General features: G+C 38.1%; 1 protein-coding gene across 1 annotated transcript; it reads right to left on the bottom strand.

The window, feature by feature from the left end:
- Positions 1-599: 599 nt before the first annotated feature.
- LOC132550291 (uncharacterized) lies at positions 600-16446 on the bottom strand. The gene is made up of 4 exons (XM_060214337.1): positions 16340-16446; positions 8334-8449; positions 5497-5638; positions 600-951 (listed from the first exon to the last, which is right to left on the bottom strand). The coding sequence occupies exons 1-4, from the start codon at positions 16444-16446 to the stop codon at positions 600-602; spliced, it is 717 nt and encodes a 238-aa protein (XP_060070320.1).
- Between the last annotated feature and the right edge of the window lie 8937 nt (positions 16447-25383).

Raw genomic sequence — 25383 nt, forward strand, 5'->3', positions numbered from 1 at the left:
ACACTCGCCATGTAAACCTTGGTCAATCCAAGTAAGTAATGCCACTTTCTCCAATGGGAACAAGGTATACAACAACGGAACTAACCAGCAGGCAAACTAACAAGCATCAAATACGTCCAGCTTCATGTCACACAGAGAAATACAATATTTCTCGATGAAATCACTGTGGCGACCATGAAAATTTCCCGTGATTTTCATCAACCTGCATCTTTTGAGCCCTTGTGTTACGAGCTTTTTTTTAGGCAGTCGACGTCTTGCACAAAAATCGTGATAATGGGAACAGGTCCTTGAATATTGAATCAACTGTGACATTTAATGAATATAATGTATGAATTTCGTCACAATCTCCTTAAGAATGTACTTCGTCTCGAACGATCTAGCGACAAGCGTCAAATCATTATTGATGGTCATCAAGGACAAGGATAAAGTCAATAGGAGATATTAACAGGACAAATATAGGATATTTATATATTTTAATAACGATGCCAACACTTTCTGAATTCATTGATCAGACCCTGACATTTATGTTCAAGTTTTCAAATAACTGCTTTCAGCAATTACCTTTACTATCATTACTACGCATGCAATATCATTTTGTTTTATAAAAATGGCAGTAGTTGACCTTTGGCCCCTCTCCTGTGTCTCACCGCCATTTTATTTTCCATAGATTTATGCCACCACCTACAGTGTAATTTACACCCAGACATTCCGATGTAATTGGAATAGACTACGTCACAAGCTGCTTTCAGGTCCTCAAAAATCACCAAAACACTGTTCAGACTGAGTTTCCGTATCTCTCTGATCGTTCCAAATTTCGAAAATATGGCACGGAGCAGTTCGTGATTGAAATCGATCTGATAACGTTTCTGTTGCCATCTTACGACGACGGAAGCCAGTGGGAACTGAAGACGTTCATTCTGTCGGAAATGCTTCATTGTCGATTTCATCCAACTGATGACAAGAAAAGACAGTTGATAAATTAACACTAATCAGAGAAAGCTGGATATAACAAAATAAATCACAAGCGTTGCTATCCGGACGATGGCAATACAGATTAAAATGATAAAGATGACAAATTAAGTCTGAGAATTTAACTTTATATGAATGTTATACTTCCTTATAAAGTCATTCAGATATATGTATAGTCATGATTCATTAAGTATTTCACAGGATCGACAATGATATCAGCAGTAAATAATCCTCATATCAAATTGTAACAGTTACGTGTAAACTACTGTACTTCTGATAGCCAATATAGAATTGTAACAGTTACACATTAACTACTGTACTTCTGATAGTCAATATCAAATTGTAACAGTTACACATAAACTACTGTACTTCTGATAGTCAATATCAAATTGTAACAGTTACACATAAACTACTGTACTTCTGATAGCCAATATAGAATTGTAACAGTTACACATAAACTACTGTACTTCTGATAGCCAATATAAAATTGTAACAGTTACACATAAACTACTGTACTTCTGATAGTCAATATCAAATTGTAACAGTTACACATAAACTACTGTACTTCTGATAGCCAATATAGAATTGTAACAGTTACACATAAACTACTGTACTTCTGATAGCCAATATAAAATTGTAACAGTTACACATAAACTACTGTACTTCTGATAGTCAATATAGAATTGTAACAGTTACACATTAACTACTGTACTTCTGATAGTCAATATAAAATTGTAACAGTTACACATTAACTACTGTACTTCTGATAGTCAATATCAAATTGTAACAGTTACACACAAACTACTGTACTTCTGATAGCCAATATAGAATTGTAACAGTTACACACAAACTACTGTACTTCTGATAGTCAATATAGAATTGTAACAGTTACACACAAACTACTGTACTTCTGATAGTCAATATAGAATTGTAACAGTTACACAAACTACTGTACTTCTGACAGTCAATATAAAATTGTAACAGTTACACATAAACTACTGTACTTCTGACAGTCAATATAAAATTGTAACAGTTACACACAAACTACTGTACTTCTGACAGTCAATATAAAATTGTAACAGTTATACACAAACTACTGTACTTCTGACAGTCAATATAGAATTGTAACAGTTACACACAAACTACTGTACTTCTGATAGTCAATATAGAATTGTAACAGTTACACACAAACTACTGTACTTCTGATAGCCAATATAAACCTCTACAAAGAAAAGCATCGTCATTAAAATAAAAAAAAGCATACGCATGGTATCTCATTGATCGCTATGTGTTAAAATTATTGAGATAGAATGAGACGAACATCAACTGTCTGGGTTGACACTATTATAAGCTAAAGAAACTGTTGTTATCGTAGCATGCAATTCAGAAAGAAGGCAGATTGAAATCATTTTAAAGGCATGTCTATTTCCAAATTTATGATATTTTCAGAAGTCAAAATTTGCTAAACAGTCGAGGCCGTTACTTTAAGCTCAAGCTAGATCATTGTGTGTGTATTACAAAATTGATTGGCATATGTGTTTTATAAGCGAAATTAGTGTGTCTCCTACGTTTGATTAGTGTATGTGTGTATTAATTGTTGTATGTGTGTATTGCACGGTTGCTTTGTGTTTGTGTATCATACGGTTAATTATTGTATGTGAGTCTGTGTTATACCGTATGGAGTCTACATCACGTCGACTGTCTGTGTTATACCGTACGAAGTCTACATCACGTCGGCTGTCTGTGTTATACCGTATGGAGTCTACATCACGTCGGCTGTCTGTGTTATACCGTATGGAGTCTACATCACGTCGACTGTCTGTGTTATACCGTACGAAGTCTACATCACGTCGGCTGTCTGTGTTATACCGTATGGAGTCTACATCACGTCGGCTGTCTGTGTTATACCGTATGGAGTCTACATCACGTCGACTGTCTGTGTTATACCGTACGAAGTCTACATCACGTCGGCTGTCTGTGTTATACCGTATGGAGTCTACATCACGTCGGCTGTCTGTGTTATACCGTATGGAGTCTACATCACGTCGGCTATGTGTTATACCGTACGGAGTCTACATCACGTCGGCTGTCTGTGTTATACCGTATGGAGTCTACATCACGTCGGCTGTCTGTGTTATACCGTATGGAGTCTACATCACGTCGACTGTCTGTGTTATACCGTACGAAGTCTACATCACGTCGACTGTCTGTGTTATACCGTACGGAGTCTACATCACGTCGACTGTGTGTTATACCGTACGGAGTCTACAACACGTCGACTGTCTGTGTTATACCGTACGGAGTCTACATCACGTCGACTGTGTGTTATACCGTACGGAGTCTACATCACGTCGACTGTCTGTGTTGTACCGTATGGAGTCTACATCACGTCGACTGTCTGTGTTATACCGTACGGAGTCTACATCACGTCGACTGTCCGTGTTATACCGTACGGAGTCTACATCACGTCGACTGTCCGTGTTGTACCGTACGGAGTCTACATCACGTCGACTGTCTGTACTATACCGTACGGAGTCTACATCACGTCGACTGTCCGTGTTATACCGTACGGAGTCTACATCACGTCGACTGTCTGTGTTGTACCGTACGGAGTCTACATCACGTCGACTGTTGTGTTATACCGTACGGAGTCTACATCACGTCGACTGTCTGTGTTATACCGTACGGAGTCTACATCACGTCGACTGTCCGTGTTATACCGTACGGAGTCTACATCACGTGTTATACCGTACGGAGTCTACAACACGTCGACTGTCTGTGTTATACCGTACGGAGTCTACATCACGTCGACTGTCTGTGTTATACCGTACGGAGTCTACAACACGTCGACTGTGTGCGTTATACCGTACAGTGTCTATATCACGTCGACTGTCTACGTTTAACACTGAGTATCTTTTCCATGAATCATTTGTAAAAACGCTGCGAGTTACAACAACTTTCCTTTCTATAACGTTTAAAACAGAGACAAGGCACCAGAATTCCGAATATCAAATTTCTACATTTAAAACTTCTGCCATAATTCTTCAAACACATTAAGAGATTGTTTATCATCGTCGTCGATATTCAATCATTTCATAATCGTAAATACGTGTAGTGGAAATGTCATATATGGAAATCTGGGATAATAATTACTTTGCCTTTTATGTCTGCGCTCACACTTCAATATATTGATGAATATCCTAGCTGTTTACTGGCGCTGTTAGTGTGGGCGATCCGACACTTTCAAGTATTAGCAGAACAGTGTACACAGCGTTGCTCACTTACTGACATTGCTATAGTCTGGCGTGAACGATAACTGATCTCAGTAGATTGTCTTTAACAATCCACTATTTCCGCGGTAATTGATTCCAATGATATAATTCAGAATATGAACAAATAACATAGCTTATTTCGTGTTATTAAACACCGATTTAATATTCTGTATCCTAATTCACATCAAACTCAATCGAATTTAGAATTCTAAAATACAATTAACCGATGCAAGAATTCCAACACAAGTTTGGTTATCTCATAACATGTACGTTTGTCTGATAGGATCTGGTGTTTAGCTTGTTTCTGTTAATTGATCATCTCACTCTCTCATTAAAACGTTCCTGTTGCTGCGAACTGATGTCGTGACAACGACTAGGGTGTTAAAATACCTTGCTAATCAGCCATGTCATATCTTCATCACTTCTGTTGGAATTTACCGCCAGCCTTTTGTCGATGTTTTCTGACAGTCGATATTTCATCTGTACAGTATTTGTCACGACTCTGATCAAATAATTCAGTGTTTTGATGGGGTTTTTTTGACGTTCGTCAAGGAGCTCAACAGTTCCACACTAAAGATGATATATGTATTTCTTTTGACTTATTTCAAATTTGTTCTGGAGAGAAACACGCATTGACAGTAATAAAACAGTGTGAATATACTTACCTGTTGGTAAAAAAATTGATAACTGTACGTGGCTACTCTCGGTGACTTACCTGTATGTAACTATTGGTGACTTACCTGTATGTAACTTTTGATGACTTACCTGTATGTAACTATTAATGACTTACCTGTATGTAACTTTTTATGACTTACCTGCATGTAACTTTTGATGACTTACCTGTGTGTGATTATTGATGAATTACCTGTGTGTGATTATTGATAAATTACCTGTGTGTGATTATAGATGAATTACCTGTGTGTGACTATTGATGAATTACCTGTGTGTGATTGTTGATGAATTACCTGTACGTGACAACTGATTACTTATCAGTAAACAACTACAACTGTACTCTAGTTGCTTTGAATGGGATCAGATGGACCTCCTGTATGGTGTTCAGCGAGGTAGCCACTAGCAAGTACAAGGAGGCCCCGCCTCAAAATGACACTGACTATTTATAGGTTGATAAACATCACAAAAACAAACGAACACAGTATCGGTAATTTACTCGGAATGTTAGTGACCTTCAGGTGACAAGAAGTGACCTATCTTCAGGTGACCAGAAGTGACCTACCTAAAGGTGACTACTACTTACCTGGCCGGTAATTGTTTCTTGTCCTTCGGTGCAAACGAATTGGTGGCACTTTTACAACACACCTGTCTCACAAAGTGGATGACGTTCTCGTAGCACATGCAACGTGCCGCGGATTTTTTAGTTAATTGAGATATCGGAGGATCTGTGCCAATGAAAACGGAAGCAGTGGAGAATGTATGCCCATGAAACAGAAATGTTCACGCTTACCTCGCTGACATTGTTATTGTGACAAAGGACCGTCCCTGAATGTGGATAAATATGTTCTGCAGAAGATTTATAATTTGATAGATATAATCCAGTACTGTACTGAAAGCAGAGACCAAACACGACTTAAACATCATATAACAATTAAAGAGATGGAAACTACAGAGAATTGTAAATGTGTTTCTTAATGTTTCATATAACAGAGTAATAACATAGAGATATCCTAGATCAAAATAGAAACAATAAAAGTAAATTAATTAAACATTCCAAAATAGATATAAATCTCAACTTGCTCGCAGTTTTGCAAAACACAAGGACGACGATTTACATAAGCTTAGAGGCATATCTCATATGAATACTAAAACACTATTAAACAGACATCACCATGGTGATTAGGGGTGGTTTGGACGGAACATCTCGTCTGAATACTAAAACACCATTAAACAGACATCACCATGGTGATTAGGGGTGGTTTGGACGGAACATCTCGTCTGAATACTAAAACACCATTAAACAGACATCACCATGGTGATTAGGGGTGGTTTGGACGGAACATCTCGTCTGAATACTAAAACACCATTAAACAGACATCACCATGGTGATGAGGTATGTTTGGACGGAACATCTCGTCTGAATACTAAAACACCATTAAACAGACATCACCATGGTGATTAGGTATGTCTGGACGGAACATCTTGTCTGAATTCTAATACACCATTAAACAGACATCACCATGGTGATTAGGGGTGGTTTGGACGGAACATCTCGTCTGAATACTAAAACACCATTAAACAGACATCACCATGGTGATTAGGTATGTTTGAACGGAACATCTCGTCTGAATACTAAAACACCATTAAACAGACATCACCATGGTGATTAGGGGAGGTTTGGACAGAATATCTCATAATACTAAAACACCATTAAACAGACATCACCATGGTGATTAGGGGTGGTTAAGACAGAATATCTCATATGAATACTAAAACACCATTAAACAGACATCACCATGGTGATTAGGGGAAGTTTGGACGGAACATCTCGTCTGAATACTAAAACACCATTAAACAGACATCACCATGGTGATTAGGGGAGGTTTGGACAGAATATCTCATAATACTTAAACACCATTAAACAGACATCACCATGGTGATTAGGGGTGGTTAAGACAGAATATCTCATATGAATACTAAAACACCATTAAACAGACATCACCATGGTGATTAGGGGAAGTTTGGACGGAACATCTCGTCTGGATACTAAAACACAATTAAACAGACATCACCATGGTGATGAAGGGTGGTTTGGATGGAATATCTCATCTGAATACTAAAACATCCTTAAACAGACATCACCATGGTGATTAGGGGAGGTTTGGACAGAATATCTCATATTAATACTAAAACACCATTAAACAGACATCACCATGGTGATTAGGGGAACTTTGGATGGAACATCTCGTCTGAATACTAAAACACCATTAAACAGACATCACCATGGTGATTAGGGGAGGTTTGGATGGAACATTTCGTCTGGATACTAAAACACCATTAAACAGACATCACCATGGTGATGAAGGGTGGTTTGGATGGAATATCTCGTCTGAATACTAAAACACCATTAAACAGACATCACCATGGTGATTAGGGGAAATTTGGACGGAACATCTCGTCTGGATACTAAAACACCATTAAACAGACATCACCATGGTGATGAAGGGTGGTTTGGATGGAATATCTCATCTGAATACTAAAACACCATTAAACAGACATCACCATGGTGATTAGGGGAGGTTTGGATGGAACATCTCGTCTGAATACTAAAACACCATTAAACAGACATCACCATGGTGATGAGGTATGTTTGGACGGAACATCTCGTCTGAATACTAAAACACCATTAAACAGCCATCACCATGGTGATGAAGGGTGGTTTGGATAGAATATCTCATCTGAATACTAAAACACTATTAAACAGACATCACCATGGTGATTAGGGGTGGTTTGGACGGAACATCTCGTCTGAATACTAAAACACCATTAAACAGACACCACCATGGTGATTAGGGGTGGTTAAGACAGAATATCTCATATGAATACTAAAACACCATTAAACAGACATCACCATGGTGATTAGGGGTGGTTAAGACAGAATATCTCATATGAATACTAAAACACCATTAAACAGACATCACAATGGTGATAAGGGGAGGTTTGGACGGAACATCTCGTCTGAATACTAAAACACCATTAAACAGACATCACCATGGTGATTAGGGGAGGTTTGGACAGAACATCTCGTCTGAATACTAAAACACCATTTAACAGACATCACCATAGTGATGAGGTATGTCTGGACGGAACATCTTGTCTGAATTCTAATACACCATTAAACAGACATCACCATGGTGATTAAGGGAAGATTTGGACGGAATATCTTGTCTGATTACTAAAACACCATTAAACAGACATCACCATGGTGATTAGGGGTGGTTAAGACAGAATATCTCATCTGATTACTAAACCACCATTAAACAGACATTACCATGGTGATTAGAGACGGTGATTAGGGGTGGTTTGGACGGAGCATCTCGTCTGCCATCAACTCAACTCCGATCATATCATGGCTTTTACCTGCGATCGTGCACGTGTAGGAAGGACCCGTTCTGTCTAGGTAGTGTTGTCTAATGAGGGACACGGGCTGTTTGGGGTCTGCAAGCCGACAGAATACCTGCCATACGTCTGTTCCGCCATGTGGTGATTGAGGAAGTGGTGGCTAAAAAAACGACGAAATGAACAAAAGCTCTGTACAAAATATAATTCACCAAACTATCTATTTACCGAACAGGACAATTTTCTCTTACAGACAATTCATTTATCATTTAATTCATACCAGTGTTTATCACAACTCACAATTCGATCAATTCTCTTATATTTCAGACAATACGTATGTTCTAAGATTCACATTTTTACTGTCGGACAATAGATCATTGTATTGCTTTCCTACCGACCAACGCATTCTTGGAATTTCGAATATTCCAATTCACGCATTTCCTTATCTATAGATAAAAAAGGTTGTGTGCTTTTCATAAAAAGTTCACAAAAAAAAAGGAAAAAGTTTGGGATTTTATCATTAGTATTCTACAGTAAGGAATTGTTGACAATGGGATTTTAGCATTAGCATTTTACAGTTAGAACATGTTGACAATGGGATTTTATCATCAAGTATTCTACAGTAAGAATGTTGACAATGGGATTTTATCATTAGTATTCTACAGTAAGAAATTGTTGACAATGGGATTTTATCATTAGCATTTTACAGTTAGAACATGTTGACAATGGGATTTTATCATTAGTATTCTACAGTAAGAAATTGTTGACAATGGGATTTTATCATTAGTATTCTACAGTAAGAAATGTTGACAATGGGATTTTAGCATTAGCATTCTACAGTAAGAATGTTGACAATGGGATTTTATCATTAGTATTCTACAGTAAGAAATTGTTGACAATGGGATTTTATCATTAGTATTCTACAGTAAGAAATTGTTGACAATGGGATTTTATCATTAGCATTTTACAGTTAGAACATGTTGACAATGGGATTTTATCATTAGCATTTTACAGTTAGAACATGTTGACAATGGGATTTTATCATTAGCATTTTACAGTTAGAACATGTTGACAATGGGATTTTATCATTAGTATTCTACAGTAAGAATGTTGACAATGGGATTTTATCATTAGTATTTTACAGTAAGAATGTTGACAATGGGATTTTATCATTAGTATTCTACAGTAAGAATGTTGACAATGGGATTTTATCATTAGTATTTAACAGTAAGAAAATGTTGACAATGGGATTTTATCATTAGTATTTAACAGTAAGAAATTGTTGACAATGGGATTCTACCATTAGTATTTTACAGTAAGAAAATGTTGACAATGGGATTTTATCATTAGTATTTAACAGTAAGAAAATGTTGACAATGGGATTTTATCATTAGTATTTAACAGTAAGAAATTGTTGACAATGGGATTTTATCATTAGTATTCGACAGTAAGAAATTGTTGACAATGGGATTTTATCATTAGTATTTAACAATAAGAAATGTTGACAATGGGATTTTATCATTAGTATTTTACAGTAAGAAAATGTTGACAATAGGATTTTATCATTAGTATTCGACAGTAAGAATGTTGACAATGGGATTTTATCATTAGTATTTAACAGTAAGAATGTTGACAATGGGATTTTATCATTAGTATTTTACAGTAAGAATGTTGACAATGGGATTCTATTAGCATTAGTATTTTACAGTAAGAAAATGTGGACAATGGGATTTTATCATTAGTATTTTACAGTAAGAAATGTTGACAATGGGATTTTATCATTAGTATTTAACAGTAAGAAATTGTTGACAATGGGATTTTATCATTAGTATTTTACAGTAAGAAAATGTTGACAATGGGATTTTATTATTAGTATTTTACAGTAAGAAAATGTTGACAATGGGATTTTATCATTAGTATTTTACAGTAAGAAATTGTTGACAATGGGATTTTATCATTAGTATTTTACAGTAAGAAAATGTTGACAATGGGATTTTATTATTAGTATTTTACAGTAAGAAAATGTTGACAATGGGATTTTATCATTAGTATTTTACAGTAAGAAATTGTTGACAATGGGATTTTATCATTAGTATTTTACAGTAAGAAAATGTTGACAATGGGATTTTATCATTAGTATTTTACAGTAAGAAATTGTTGACAATGGGATTTTATCATTAGTGACAATGGGATTTTATCATTAGCATTTTACAGTTAGAACATGTTGACAATGGGATTTTATCATTGTTGACAATGGGATTTTATCATTAGTATTCTACAGTCTGTAATTGCTGACCAGAGTTTTGTAATATTTTCTCCCGTTGCTTTCCCATCATTTTCATTCGGAAATAGCAATTACGTTCTTTTGTGACGTCATGGCGTTTCTTCTTTACTCGAATGTTATATATAGGAAAATAACAGTGATTAACCACAAAATACGATCACAGTTTTCGCCTGTATGTCTTAGTTTGTGAAATATCTTCTGAATCGATGGAAATCCGACACTAGTGTTCTTGGCGAGGTGTTGTTATTGCACCCTTTACAAATGTCTCCTGTACAGGAGATGACGTCATGACTAAACATTTGTATATGAATGTTCCAGCCGTAGTTTCGTAAATAACACCTCCTTATTTGTTTCCAGTTTCTCATTTCCTTTCCATTCTCTATGCTTCGTGTACTTTGGTGATGAAAATTTTTAAATGTCGTTATGTTATACTTAAGGATAAAGAATGGTGACTGAGTTCGTCCTTTGGCATCAAGATTGATTGGAGTGAAGCGTGGTTTTGATTTTCTTTTGTTGAGTTATTATGTAATAATGGCAAGTGTTTCATAAACCTCCACCATTTTCCCAGGGATCCCATTACGTTCATTTTGTAGTAAACAATATTCTTTAACATATCTGTCAAAATAACGGTGATGGATCGTATTCTCCAGGCTCAACGTCTATTGGTATGATTCAGCGTCAACAAACTTTCCTTATAAAGAACAATCTACTCCTATCTGTCTACATCAGATACCCTGCTTCAGAACGGCGTGATATTACCTACCTCCCTATAAAGAACAGTCTGCTCCTGTATGTCTACATAGGATATCCTGCTTCAGAACGGCGTGATATTACCTACCTCCCTATAAAGAACAGTCTGCTCCTGTATGTCTACATCAGATACCCTGCTTCAGAACGGCGTGATATTACCTACCTCCCTATAAAGAACAGTCTGCTCCTGTATGTCTACATCAGATACCCTGCTTCAGAACGGCGTGATATTACCTACCTCCCTATAAAGAACAGTCTTCTATATGGCTACATATGTGGTTCAGAACAGTGTGATATTACTTACCTCCCTATAAAGAACAGCCTGCCCCTATATGTATACATAAGATATCCTGCTTCAGAACAGCGTGATATTACCTACCTCTCTATAAAGAACAGTCTGCCCCTCTATGTATACATAGGACACCCTGCTTCAGAACGGCGTGATATTACCTACCTCCCTATAAAGAACAGCCTGCTCCTGTATGTCTAAATAAGATATCCTGCTTCATCACGGCGTGATATCACCTACCTCCCTATAAAGAACAACCTGCTCCTGTATGTCGACATAGGATATCCTGCTTCAGAACAGCGTGATATTACCTACCTCCCTATAAAAAACAGTCTGCTCCTGTATGTCTAGATAGGATATCCTGCTTCAGAACAGCGTGATATTACCTACCTCCCTATAAAGAACAGTCTGCTCCTGTATGTCTACATAGGATGTCCTGCTTCAGAACAGCGTGATATTACCTACCTCCCTATAAAGAAACTTCTGCTCCTATATGTATAAATAGGACACCCTGCTTCAGAACGGCGTGATATTGCCTACCTCCCTATAAAGAACAGTCTGCTCCTATATGTCTACATAGGATATCCTGCTTCATCACGGCGTGATATTACCTATCTCCCTATAATGAATAGTATTCTATATGTCTACATATGTGCTTCAGAACAGCGTGATATTGCCTACCTCCCTATGAATCAAATACGTACGAAATTTGCGAAAAGGATTCATCCATTTCTCTCAAGAAATAGCGGCAGAAAGCCTTTTCTCTCAATATCAAAAAAACGATTTTATCTTAACTATGACGCAGTTTTAGAATTGAACTTGCATACCTGCGGACATGGAAAATCTATATATGAATAGAATAACATCTAGACCTCTTCGCAAGAAATAGCAATTGAAGTTATTTTGTTTTGAAGTATATCATTGGCGGACGACTGGTTTCCAGGCGCGTAATCATTTTTACGCAAATACGCTGGTCCATACATATCATTTCAGAAAACAAGTTCTTACAATCATCCTGATTTTTACCAGCTTTTCGTGGGGTTGAGTGTGGTTTCACTCCCCCCTCCTCCCCCTCCACCTCTCTCTCTCTCTCTCTCTCTCTCTCTCTCTCTCTCTCTCTCCCCCCCCCCCTCTCTCTCCCCTAATTCCCTGCCGGGGCTTCGACCCTGCAGTTCCGATGCAGTTTCGGCCGATATGGTGTAACTGACTTGTAACCTGCATTCATTCGAATAGCGGCATGGATCAGAATATAAGCATGTACTTTGAAAATCGAGTAATATTGAAACTTAAGAACTCCGATGATTTTTCGGTTTATCGCACCTGTTAATGATATTGTTCACACCCTAAATATATCACTGTACATCTCTCCCTATTGGTTTGACAATTGTTTCGACCCCAATCCCCTACTTGATTTCAGCAATTTTAGATCCATGTCATCAATGACGAGTCCTAGAGGGACGAAACAGCTATATGACGCAGTTTAAAATCATTATTGTGCTCCAATACACCTATAATTCTAAATTTGTTTTTGAAAGGCTCGATCCTATCGTGTGGGTTTTGTAGAATCTACAATATATATCATAGACAAAGATGTATAATATATTTCAATATCGTCTTTAGGGACGCACTCGCATTTGTCTTAATGACACAACTGACATTGGAATGGCAGTTGATATGAATTGTTTAACACCACAAATGCCTTTAACAGACATTCTATTCCACTTCAGTTAACTAGAATCGATACATTTATGCAAAATGGAGATGACTTTGTCTGAGTGGTCATGTAGTTGATGCTAGTTTTCTTAATTCGTTCATTATTTTTTGTCCCATCATCGAAAATAGCACTAATCAGAGCGCCTACAATAAACAGAAGTTTAGTAGGGTCACTTTGTCGTATCCTTTATAGTAAGTAGGCTGGTGTTTAATGTCTAGTAGGGTCACTTTGTCGTATCCTTTATAGTAAATAGGCTGGTGGTTAATGTCCAGTAGGGTCACTTTGTCGTATCCTTTATAGTAAGTAGGCTGGTGATTAATGTCTAGTAGGGTCACGTTGTCGTATCCTTTATAGTAAGTTGGCTGGTAATTAATGTCTAGTAAGGTCACTTTGTCGTATCCTTTATAGTAAGTAGGCTGGTGATTAATGTCTAGTAGGGTCACTTTGTCGAATCCTTTATAGTAAGTAGGTTGGTAATTAATGTCTAGTAAGGTCACTTTGTCGTATCCTTTATAGTAAGTAGGCTGGTAATTAATGTCTAGTAAAGTCACTTTGTCGTATCCTTTATAGTAAATAGGCTGGTGATTAATGTCTAGTAGGGTCACGTTGTCGTATCCTTTATAGTAAGTTGGCTGGTAATTAATGTCTAGTAGGGTCACTTTGTCATATTCCTTCAGTGATGTCAAATAAGATATATCCTATTTGTAGATTTCCACGACACAATACAGTTCCATAGTGCATTTGTTTTCGTTACGTTTTAAATGTAAGTCTTAAAAATTGCCCGTGCTTTTCACTATATTAATAACTGGTTTGTACTATGAACGTGCTATTCTAAATGGCTCCAGTATTAGAAAGTTTCGATAACAAGATAAATTTAAAACATTTTGAATGATTAAGAACAGTGGTAGTTGACGCAGGTGTTGTGAGATGGTGTAGGGTTAAACCTAGCTGTGCGGATTACTACAAATTGTACAGATATACCATGTAGTAATTAAAGACTAGAAAAAAGGGACGTCACCGTTAGTTATCGACATGGTTCCGGGCTAATTCTATTAAATGTAGAGGCAGAGTTTCTGTACCTTTACATAAGATAACTCTTTCTGAAACATCAGAACAGAACGTTAGAAAGTAGAAAATGTCAATTTCAGACTGTCTCATTATCAGCTGGAAATGTACCATAGGCAGTTCGCGTAGCTTAATTAGGAGCAAAGATGAAAGGCGTAAAGTGGGGGAATCTCACTGAAGTCATTAGTCCACAGAGCCATATGTGCTTTGTAACACAATAAAAATCATGCATCATGTTATACGCTCACATATCGGCGGTAGGTAGTCAGTGTACACCAGACACAGCTGGAAATTGGAAGGTTCATCTTTGATATAAAGTTGTTGAATTTCCTACTTGGCCTAGCATTTTGTCGCCTTGGTGTGCTGTGTCTAAATCTCCAGTATTCGTAAATATATTCTATGTTTCAATCGAATATGTTTAAATGTGCTTCAAACAGCTTTTAGTAAGCTGTCAATATATTGCTGGTAAGACTTGAACCCATCCCCGGGGTTATGGAACCTTAATCTAAAGTCACCCGTGTTCTACCCTTTGTTGTCAGGTCACATGACATGTGACATTTTTCTTGTCAACATTTTTTTTTCTAATTAGCAAAACGTACTTTTTTCTCCAATGAGCAATACTACAATGGGTTCTCAATGCAAGTATTTCTCCAAATTATTTCATAGACATAAGCTAATTCGTTTTATTGCCTGGCTGTTCATTACTCGTGTATTCATTGGTCGGATACTTGGGCACTCCTTCACCCTTAATACAGTGTAGGTAGTATCTAGAATTACACTTAACATGGTGATTGGTCTGTAAGCAGTAGTTTAAGTCCACCATCATTTTTTTATTATTGTAACGCATACAATCAGTTGAACGATAATGACAGAACTTTTTATATTGCACATAAAATTATCCGTACAACTGCATCTTTGTCACATACCGTCAAAACCTGCTCTTCTTGTGAGTTGCACTTCAAACTTGACGATACCTGTGGATGTCAGTTTTCACCAACACAACAATTTTTCGTGATATTTCTCTGGTACGTGAACCAAAATATTCCCTATAACACAGTAAAGACTATCAAACTAAGAATTATTTGACCTGAACATTAACAGTCCCCCATCCTACTACCTAGTAAAGACAATACAGTAGGTACTGCTTTTAGTTTTAAAATACCATATATTTTGAATCTAGCAATTGAATTGACCAATCAGATGCGACTTCACCTAATTGGATCCCAGGAAAACACTATTATTGGCAATGCCTCTCGTTTAATCCTTTCGTGCAATTTTGTGCAATAAAAATTGCTGAAATGAAATCCCATTTGTGTTAACACTGTCATATTTCACGTGTACATAAGTATGAAAAAATCGGTAGATATCGGATAGCGACTTTCACAGACAGCTGCTGTTTATTCAGACCAACATATCGCATGGCAAGTGTCTTAAAATATGTGTAGTATTTTGGTCAGAATATAGTTCAAGTTTTAAGACACGGATCATACATTCTACTTATCCTGCAACACTGATTGAAAATTGAGACTGTCAAAGCTGCAACAGTTCTGTTTTTCTGTCTCGCTTTACCTGAATTCTCCGAGTGGAACATAACACTACTCTTCATTGATATATATAATATGAATTTTCGTAAATACGTCTTTGTCACGACAAATAAAATCGTTCATTTAAATAGTTATACTTTTAAATGAAATATTTAAGTAAATCAGTCTACAGAATTAATGCACGTGCTAAATACAGGTGTTTTCCAACACTTACGAATAAAAAGATATATGTAGCAAAAAATATATTTGACAGGTGTATTCTAACAATGGTGGGGCCAGTTGCAAGATGAAACTGCATATCAAATTTTATCACCATACATCTTATTGTTCAATCATTAAACGACAGTCCTATTTGACAGCGTCATTAGCAATGAAGTAGTTACCTTGTAAGGCAGTATCCGGTCTTGGGTAAGGTTTGAAGAATAGTTGTTCAAATAGAATGAATTATATGGTGCAACAGGCAAGGACGACACCAAGTCCTCGGCCATCTCAGACTGCTGTCGCCATGGCAGTCTTCCTGGTGACTTCATACAGTAGATCGCAACGTATTTGTACCACGTGGTATGATTGTTAACGTCACGTGGTGTAATTGTTAACGTCACGTGATATTAATAACACCGTTCGTACTATTTGCTGAAGTCTATACAGTTTTTTTCTTGTTTCTTGTTTTTTATTGTTGTTTATTTCTTGTTTACGTTAAGTGCACTTGAAAACATTCATTTTTGTGTCACAGCATTGTCCATATCACTGTGTAGTTCGTATACTTAAAACATTTCAGTATACCAAACCCTATTGGTCCTCCGGAATTTGTGTTAAAGGGAAAGATATACAATGCCTAAAAGTTGATCGTGAAGATACACAAAGTGAACTGCCTGATTTATGGTTTAACTGCTGAAGTGTGTTTTCAATATATACATTAAGCAAGACACACAATCATATACACCCATAAGTACTTGTGTGTTATATCATCACCATCATCATTGTCATCATCATCATCATCATCATCATCATCATCACTGGGAAGTGGCCGGGTGGTAACGGTCTTGTCATTCTGGGTTCCTTGTATAAAAATATATCATTAAATAGATTATATTGATTTGTTTACATTTGACATAGCATCAATTTGGTTTCTTTTTTCAACATAATCTTGATTAACAATATAATCAGAGAGAAAATGTTAAACCATCAGTTAATTAATGTTTTAAATGTCATATACTGCAACCGCAACACAGGAAGCATATTGTACATAGCAAATGCATTCCCCACAATGGGACAACAGTGTGACGTCATGATGTACAAAATACGTTAACCCATCTGTGACGTCACATGTTGCTATGTTGCCAAGCAGTCGGCCAGGGCGGAGGTGATTGGTATCTCCACTAAAAATAGTTATTTTTAGATACTGGATTACCACGATGGATATCAGACTGTTCTTGATAATCGTGGTAATACTGATTATCGGGACCTTACGTGGTAATGTATGTGGTCATTTGGCCATTTTTTATTCAATATGTATCAAAAACGATTCTAAGTTTGTAAATACATGTATACTGCTCTTGAAAGGATAGAAGTATTTCGTTTTAACTTCCTACGTTCTTTATCTATTTAGTGTGGAGTCCGAACAGGATGTACCGAATGAATTATTTATTTCTTCATCGTAAGAGAAATGGTGACATTATGCCAAGCGCGAACCGATTTGATATGGATAAGTATTGTATGCTAATGTCTTAAAACAATAATTTATTTTAGCGAATATGTCTGTCTATATGTCTGTACATGTCCTTTCCCCTGTCGCCACTGCAGAACAGTCCCGCGTCAGGTCAAACGAAGATCCTTATGGAAGCCTCCTGGTTCTAGTAAGAAGAATGTTGGCGATCCAATGCGATAAGGAAGTTCTGCAATCATTTCGAAGAGAAACGGAAACACGTGGCACTTTTTCCATTGTGCATTCAACGCCAGATTAACTGCTGGTATCCTGTTCCTCCTATAGGTACGTATGTACAAATGTCCTGCTCCTGCCTCCTGCAAACCTCGAAAAAAATGTAGGCACCCCGTCCCACGGGTAGGTATACACAAGTATCCCGTCTCCCATTACCTGAATATAATTTGTTAGCGTGATATGGGGATGTATTTTAAATTGGTATCACCTTACTTGTATCTAATCCAGGGCTAGGATAATCGACATGGAAGTTGTAGAAGTGACGTCATCAGTTTGTGTGATAAACGACTCGTTGATGACATGCTGAATTTGGTGTACCGTATCCATCATTATATTTCACGATAAGTTCATATTTTTTCAAGTCTGTGATATCATCTGCATGTTTGAATTGTTTTCTTGATTTGGACGTTGTTGGTCAAATTAAGAGACGTATTGCCTATTCATATAGCGCTTTGTTAGTGACAAATTGTTGTCAACTTTATGAACTTTCACCTCTCATGGATGGAGATCTCTCTGTTATTTGTTTTATTTGAAGATAATTGTAACAATTTCACTGACTCCCTTATCGTGTATTCCCATTACCGGGTACTGTATCAGGTTCTTTTGACTCGCTTTTGACTCCCTCACCATCATCAGGTACCGAAACAAGTTCGTGCCACCAACCAACCTAAGCCACCCGCCCTGTGTATCGCCTCTTTGACTCTCTCACCATCATCAGGTACCGAAACAAGTTCGTGCCATCAACCAACCTAAGCCACCCGCCCTGTGTATCGCCAGCACAGGACACCGTAACAGGTTCAATTACACCACCGTGAAACATAGGTAGATCACACGCATTGAAAGAAGAAGAAAAGAGGACCTACAGCATAAGGCCTATCACTAAGATTATTTCCTGAACACGGAAGTACTGAGAATATATCAGAATTATATGCTTTGATTGCTTAAAGGGCGATTTTCACGGAAATAATTCACTACAAGATGACGGACCGTTTGATAAAGATGACACTACTGTATGGCTGACCATTATAACATAAATTGCTATTTTCTTTGAAAAAAAAAAAAAAAAAACTTCTTTCGACCAAAATTTATTCTATTTTTGTGTCATATAGGTATTTTCTGGGCAATTCCTAAACATTCAGTTAGTTCAAGTATAATTAGATTAAAACAAATATCCAAATAACGCAGTTGTAATAGATTTAAGAAGCGGGCAGGTTTAACACCAAATCGGCACTTTCCGCTGCTTCCGTTTAAGAGACGATGTATTTCTCGTTCACGGAAAGTGTCGAAAATTCCCGAGCTTTTATTTGAATCTTTCTTCAACTTCTATATTTTGGCAACATGCGTTTCAAACCATATAACGTATATGTTTGTTCAATGTATTTTAATATTTTAAGACTTAGTCTGATTTTATTTCCACATGAAAGCTTGAAAAGATGTCTTTAATTCATTCGACCTGCCGACAGTTCCAATTGCGTGCTGCGAGAATTGAAGTTCCAGTGGTAATTCCGTAAGGCGGATCATAATGTGCACAATGTTCACAAGAATTCCCGGAAATTTACCCTGTCGTTTGAATCCGTGAAAATAACTAACTACGAGATTGGCAAATCATGAACTAAACGCGTCCTTTTCATAACTCTACAAATCTGAATGATTCCTCATTACAATTCTATAACAGGTCGTTTTCGGAGAGAAAAAAAACCGTATCGTCTGCTGTGACTAAAAAGCAATTGTAACTAATTCCGATAAATCCAGTCAATGACCTGCATCGAATCGTCTCTAACAAGCTGTTGAAATATCTTTAATGTCTGAAATTCCCCAAAATTAATTTCAACGTTCGGTGGACCGATTTTAAATCAATACGGTTCGGCAACCAATATGATGTTGACGGATAAACCGTTTTTACTCCTTTCCTATACCCGTCACCGGCAAATCTTCCAAATAAAAGTATTTAAAATGGACAAACTGAACTTAATTTTGAAAGATCGCTTAGATTACTATCACAAAGTATATTTTGCAGTTTTTGGACATATATTGCCAAGCATTGCCTATGGAAGTACACGTTGTTGTCAAGGCGGTTGCTACGATCGGTCCAAAAACTATGATACATACCCGTGCAAAAATACTGATTATTCTCCGACGTCACTTTTACGTAAGCCGCCATAATGCGAGTTTTCTGATATAACAGTTTTTTAGAGATGAAATAAAAATGATTTACGATGTAAATATAGGAGTTTTTACCAAAACAACAGAAACAACAAGTGCAGACGAGTCTTTGGTTCTACTGTCTCTCGTTTAAGGGAACAGAGTGGGTGACACCAGCAAATTCGCAATGGCACACCAATCTTATCTTATAAACTAAGACATTGTATGGAAATACTCTTAAATTAAATCATTTTTGAAACAAATTAAAAAAATATTTTATGCTGCAGTTTTGTTTAAATTTCATTTTAAGTCATAATAAATGTTCGTGTTTATTCAAAGAAAAAAATATCTGAAATTTAAGAACACACTTGCTAAGTAAGGAAAACCTGTTTGTGAAAGCCCAGCGGCAGAGATCAATTTTCTTGTTGTCGAGGAAAAGTTAGGCTCCCCTGAGATTGTAGGCAGAAGTTATTCTAATCGCATTAATTGGCCTTGCATAAGACTTTTTATCTACTATAAAACGGTCCAGAGACTGCTTATAGGCACCAGTTTCCACAATTTAAACTTGGTAGCATTCGCTGGTGTTGATTCTACTCAGTCTTTAAATTTCCTCTTTCATGGGCCCCAATAGGATTTAGGAATGGATCCGATCATATTGGCTTATTACTTGCCTTACCTGTAACACCGTTTTTGAAAAAAAAGTAAAAACTGCAGATATTTCTTCGCTGCTATATGGTTGCCATGCACAATAAATCAAGTATAACTTCTCTCCTGATGTTTGTCGTTCTCCATAAATCAGTACAAGCTTTTCTGTCATCAATGTTTCTCGTCTAAATCACCACTTTATTGTCATGAACCCAACAGTAGCACTCTAATGTCACCGGACTATTACAACATCTGTCGGCGTCTGTCTCTATACTGCCATCCATGTCCGCCTGAACCTGTCACTATACAGCCATCAATATCTGTCTGAACCTGTCACTATACAACCATCAATGTCCATCTGAACCTTTCACTATACTGCCATCAATGTCCGTTTGAACCTGTCACTATACTGCAATCCATGTCTGTCTGAACCTGTCGCTATACTGCCATCAATGTCCGACTGATCCTGTCACTATACTGTCATCAATGTCCGTCTGAACCTGTCTCTATACTGTCATTATTTTCCATCTGAACCTATCACTATACTGGCATCAATGTCCGTCTGAACCTGTCACTATACTGCAATCCATGTCTGTCTGAACCTGTCGCTATATTGCCATCAATGTCAGCCTGAACCTGTCTCTATAATGTCATCAATGTCCATCTGAACCTGTCTCTATACTGCCAACTATGTCCGTCTGAACCTGTCACCATAATGCCATCAATATCTATCGGAACCCGTCTCTATACTGCCATCTATGTCCGTCTGAACCTGTCACTATACTGCCATCAATGTCCGTCTGAACCTGTCACTATACTGCCATCAATGTCCGTCTGAACCTGTCACTATACTGTCATCAATGTCCGTCTGAAGCTGCCACTATACTGTCATCTTTGTCCATCTGAACCTGTCACCATACTGTCATCAATGTCCATCTGAACCTGTCACTATACTGTCATCAATGTCCGACTGAACCTGTCACTATACTGTCATCATTGTCCATCTGAACCTGTCACTAAACTGCCATTTATAACCGTCTGAATCTGTCGCTATACTGCCATCAATGTCCGCCTTAACCTGTCTAAATACTGTCATCAATGTCTGTCTGAACCTGACTCCATACTGCCATCAATGTCCATCTGAACCTGTCTGTTTACTGCCATCTATGTTCGCCTGAACCTGTCACTATACTGCCATCAATATCCGTCTGAACCTGTCACTATACTGTCATCAGTGTCCGCCTGAGCCTGTCACTATACTGTCATCAATGTCCGCATGAGTTTGTCACTATACTGCCATCTATAACCGTCTGAACCTGTCCCTATACTGCCATCAATATCTGTCTTCATCTGTCCCTATACTGCCATCAATATCCATCTGAACCTTTCACTATACTGTCACCAATGTCTGTCTGAACCTGTCTCCATACTGCCATCAATGTCCGTCTGAACTTGTCACTATTCTGCCATCAATGTCCTTCCGAACCCGTCTCTATACTGCCATCTATGTCCGACTGAACCTGTCTCTATACTGTAATCAATGTCCGTCTGAACCTGTCACTATACTACCATTAACATCCGACTGAACCTGTCTCTATACTGCCATCAATGTCCGCCTGAACCTGTCTCTATACTGTCATCAATGTCCGTCTGAACCTGTCTCTATACTGTCATCTTTGTCCATCTGAACCTGTCACCATACTGTCATCAATGTCCATCTGAACCTGTCACTATACTGTCATCAATGTCCGACTGAACCTGTCACTATACTGTCATCATTGTCCATCTGAACCTGTCACTAAACTGCCATTTATAACCGTCTGAATCTGTCGCTATACTGCCATCAATGTCCGCCTTAACCTGTCTAAATACTGTCATCAATGTCTGTCTGAACCTGACTCCATACTGCCATCAATGTCCATCTGAACCTGTCTGTTTACTGCCATCTATGTTCGCCTGAACCTGTCACTATACTGCCATCAATATCCGTCTGAACCTGTCACTATACTGTCATCAGTGTCCGCCTGAGCCTGTCACTATACTGTCATCAATGTCCGCATGAGTTTGTCACTATACTGCCATCTATAACCGTCTGAACCTGTCCCTATACTGCCATCAATATCTGTCTTCATCTGTCCCTATACTGCCATCAATATCCATCTGAACCTTTCACTATACTGTCACCAATGTCTGTCTGAACCTGTCTCCATACTGCCATCAATATGTCTGAATCACTATTCTGCCATCAATGTCCTTCTGAATCTATGTCCGACTGAACCTGTCTCATACTGTAATATCCGTCTGAACCTGTCACTATACTACCCTGAACCTGTCCCTATACTGCCATCAATGTCCGTCTGAACCTGTCACTATACTGTCATCAATGTCCGTCTGAACCTGTCACTATATTGTCATCAATATCAGTCTGAACCTGTCACTATACTGCCATCAATGTCCGTTTGAATCCGTCACTATACTGCCATCAATATCAGTCTGAACCTGTCACTATACTGTCATCAATATCATTGTCCATCTGAACCTGTCACTATACTGTCATCAATGTCCGTCTGAACCTGTCACTATACTGTCATCAATGTCCGTCTGAACCTGTCTCTATACTGCCATAAATGTCCGTCTGAACCTGTCTCTATACTGCCATAAATGTCCGTCTGAACCTGTCACTATACTGTCATCAATATCAGTCTGAACCTGTCACTATACTGCCATCAATGTCAGTCTGAACCTGTCACTATACTGTCATCAATGTCCATCTGAACCTGTCACTATACTGCCATCAATGTCCGTCTGAACCTGTCACTATACTGCCATCAATGTCCGTCTGAACCTGTCACTATACTGCCATCAATGTCCGTCTGAACCTGTCACTATACTGTCATCAATGTCCGTCTGAAGCTGCCACTATACTGTCATCTTTGTCCATCTGAACCTGTCACCATACTGTCATCAATGTCCATCTGAACCTGTCACTATACTGTCATCAATGTCCGACTGAACCTGTCACTATACTGTCATCATTGTCCATCTGAACCTGTCACTAAACTGCCATTTATAACCGTCTGAATCTGTCGCTATACTGCCATCAATGTCCGCCTTAACCTGTCTAAATACTGTCATCAATGTCTGTCTGAACCTGTCTCCATACTGCCATCAATGTCCATCTGAACCTGTCTCTTTACTGCCATCTATGTTCGCCTGAACCTGTCACTATACTGCCATCAATATCCGTCTGAACCTGTCACTATACTGTCATCAGTGTCCGCCTGAGCCTGTCACTATACTGTCATCAATGTCCGCATGAGTTTGTCACTATACTGCCATCTATAACCGTCTGAACCTGTCCCTATACTGCCATCAATATCTGTCTTCATCTGTCCCTATACTGCCATCAATATCCATCTGAACCTTTCACTATACTGTCACCAATGTCTGTCTGAACCTGTCTCCATACTGCCATCAATGTCCGTCTGAACTTGTCACTATTCTGCCATCAATGTCCTTGTCTCTATACTGCCATCTATGTCCGATCTGAACCTGTCTCTATACTGTAATCAATGTCCGTCTGAACCTGTCACTATACTACCATTAACATCCGACTGAACCTGTCTCTATACTGCCATCAATGTCCGCCTGAACCTGTCTCTATACTGTCATCAATGTCCGTCTGAACCTGTCTCTATACTGCCATCTATGTCTGTCTGAACCTGTCACTATACTGCCATCTACGTCTGTGTGAACCTGTCACTATACTGTCATCTGTGTCTGTCTGAACCTGTCACTATACTGCCATCTATGTCTGTCTGAACCTGTCTCTATACTGTCATCAATGTCCGTCTGAACCTGTCGCTATACTGTCATCAATGTTCGTCTGAACCTGGCTCTATACTGTCATCAATGTCCTTCTGAACCTGTCTCTATACTGCCATCTATGTCTGTCTGAACCTGTCTCTATACTGCCATCTATATCTGTCTGAACCTGTCACTATACTGTCATCAATATCTGTCTGAATCCTTTATACAGCCATTAATGTCCGTCTGAACCTGTCTCTATACTGCCATCAATATCTGTCTGAATCCTTAACTATACAGCCTTCAATGTCCGTCTGAACCTGTCTCTATACTGTCACCAGTTTCCACATGAACCTGTCTCTATACTGCCATCAATGTCCGTCTGAACCTGTCACCATACTGTCATCAATGTCCGTCTGAACTTGTCACTATTCTGCCATCGATGTCCGTTTGAACCTGTCTCTATACTGCCATATATGTTCGTCTGAACCTGTCACTATACTGCCATCAATGTCCGACTGAACCTGTCACTGTACTGCCATCAATATCTGTCTGTTCCTGTCACTATACTGTCATCTATGTCCATCTGAACCTGTCACTTTAATGCTATCAGTTTTCATCTGGTCCTGTCTCTTAACTGCCATCTAAGAAGGTCTAAACATGTCACTTTAATGCAATCAGTTTTCATCAGGGCCTCTCACTTTTCTATCTTTATCACTGCATGGAAAGAGAAGACGCTGCCCACAAAAGAAAGTCACCTAGCCACTTAAATACCCTGTTCTTTTCAGTGTTGTCACCAGCATGTCAGTTTTGTGGTCTTTGTACAAAATTTTGTCCTTGTTTTTAGGCTGGTTTAAGGGCTCTGTGATTTTTAGGTGACAAATGGTTGATG

This window comes from Ylistrum balloti, unplaced genomic scaffold (assembly GCF_031769215.1).
Source record: "Ylistrum balloti isolate Yb309-2 unplaced genomic scaffold, AGI_CSIRO_Ybal_v1 Utg370118, whole genome shotgun sequence".
NCBI lineage: Eukaryota > Metazoa > Mollusca > Bivalvia > Pectinida > Pectinidae > Ylistrum > Ylistrum balloti.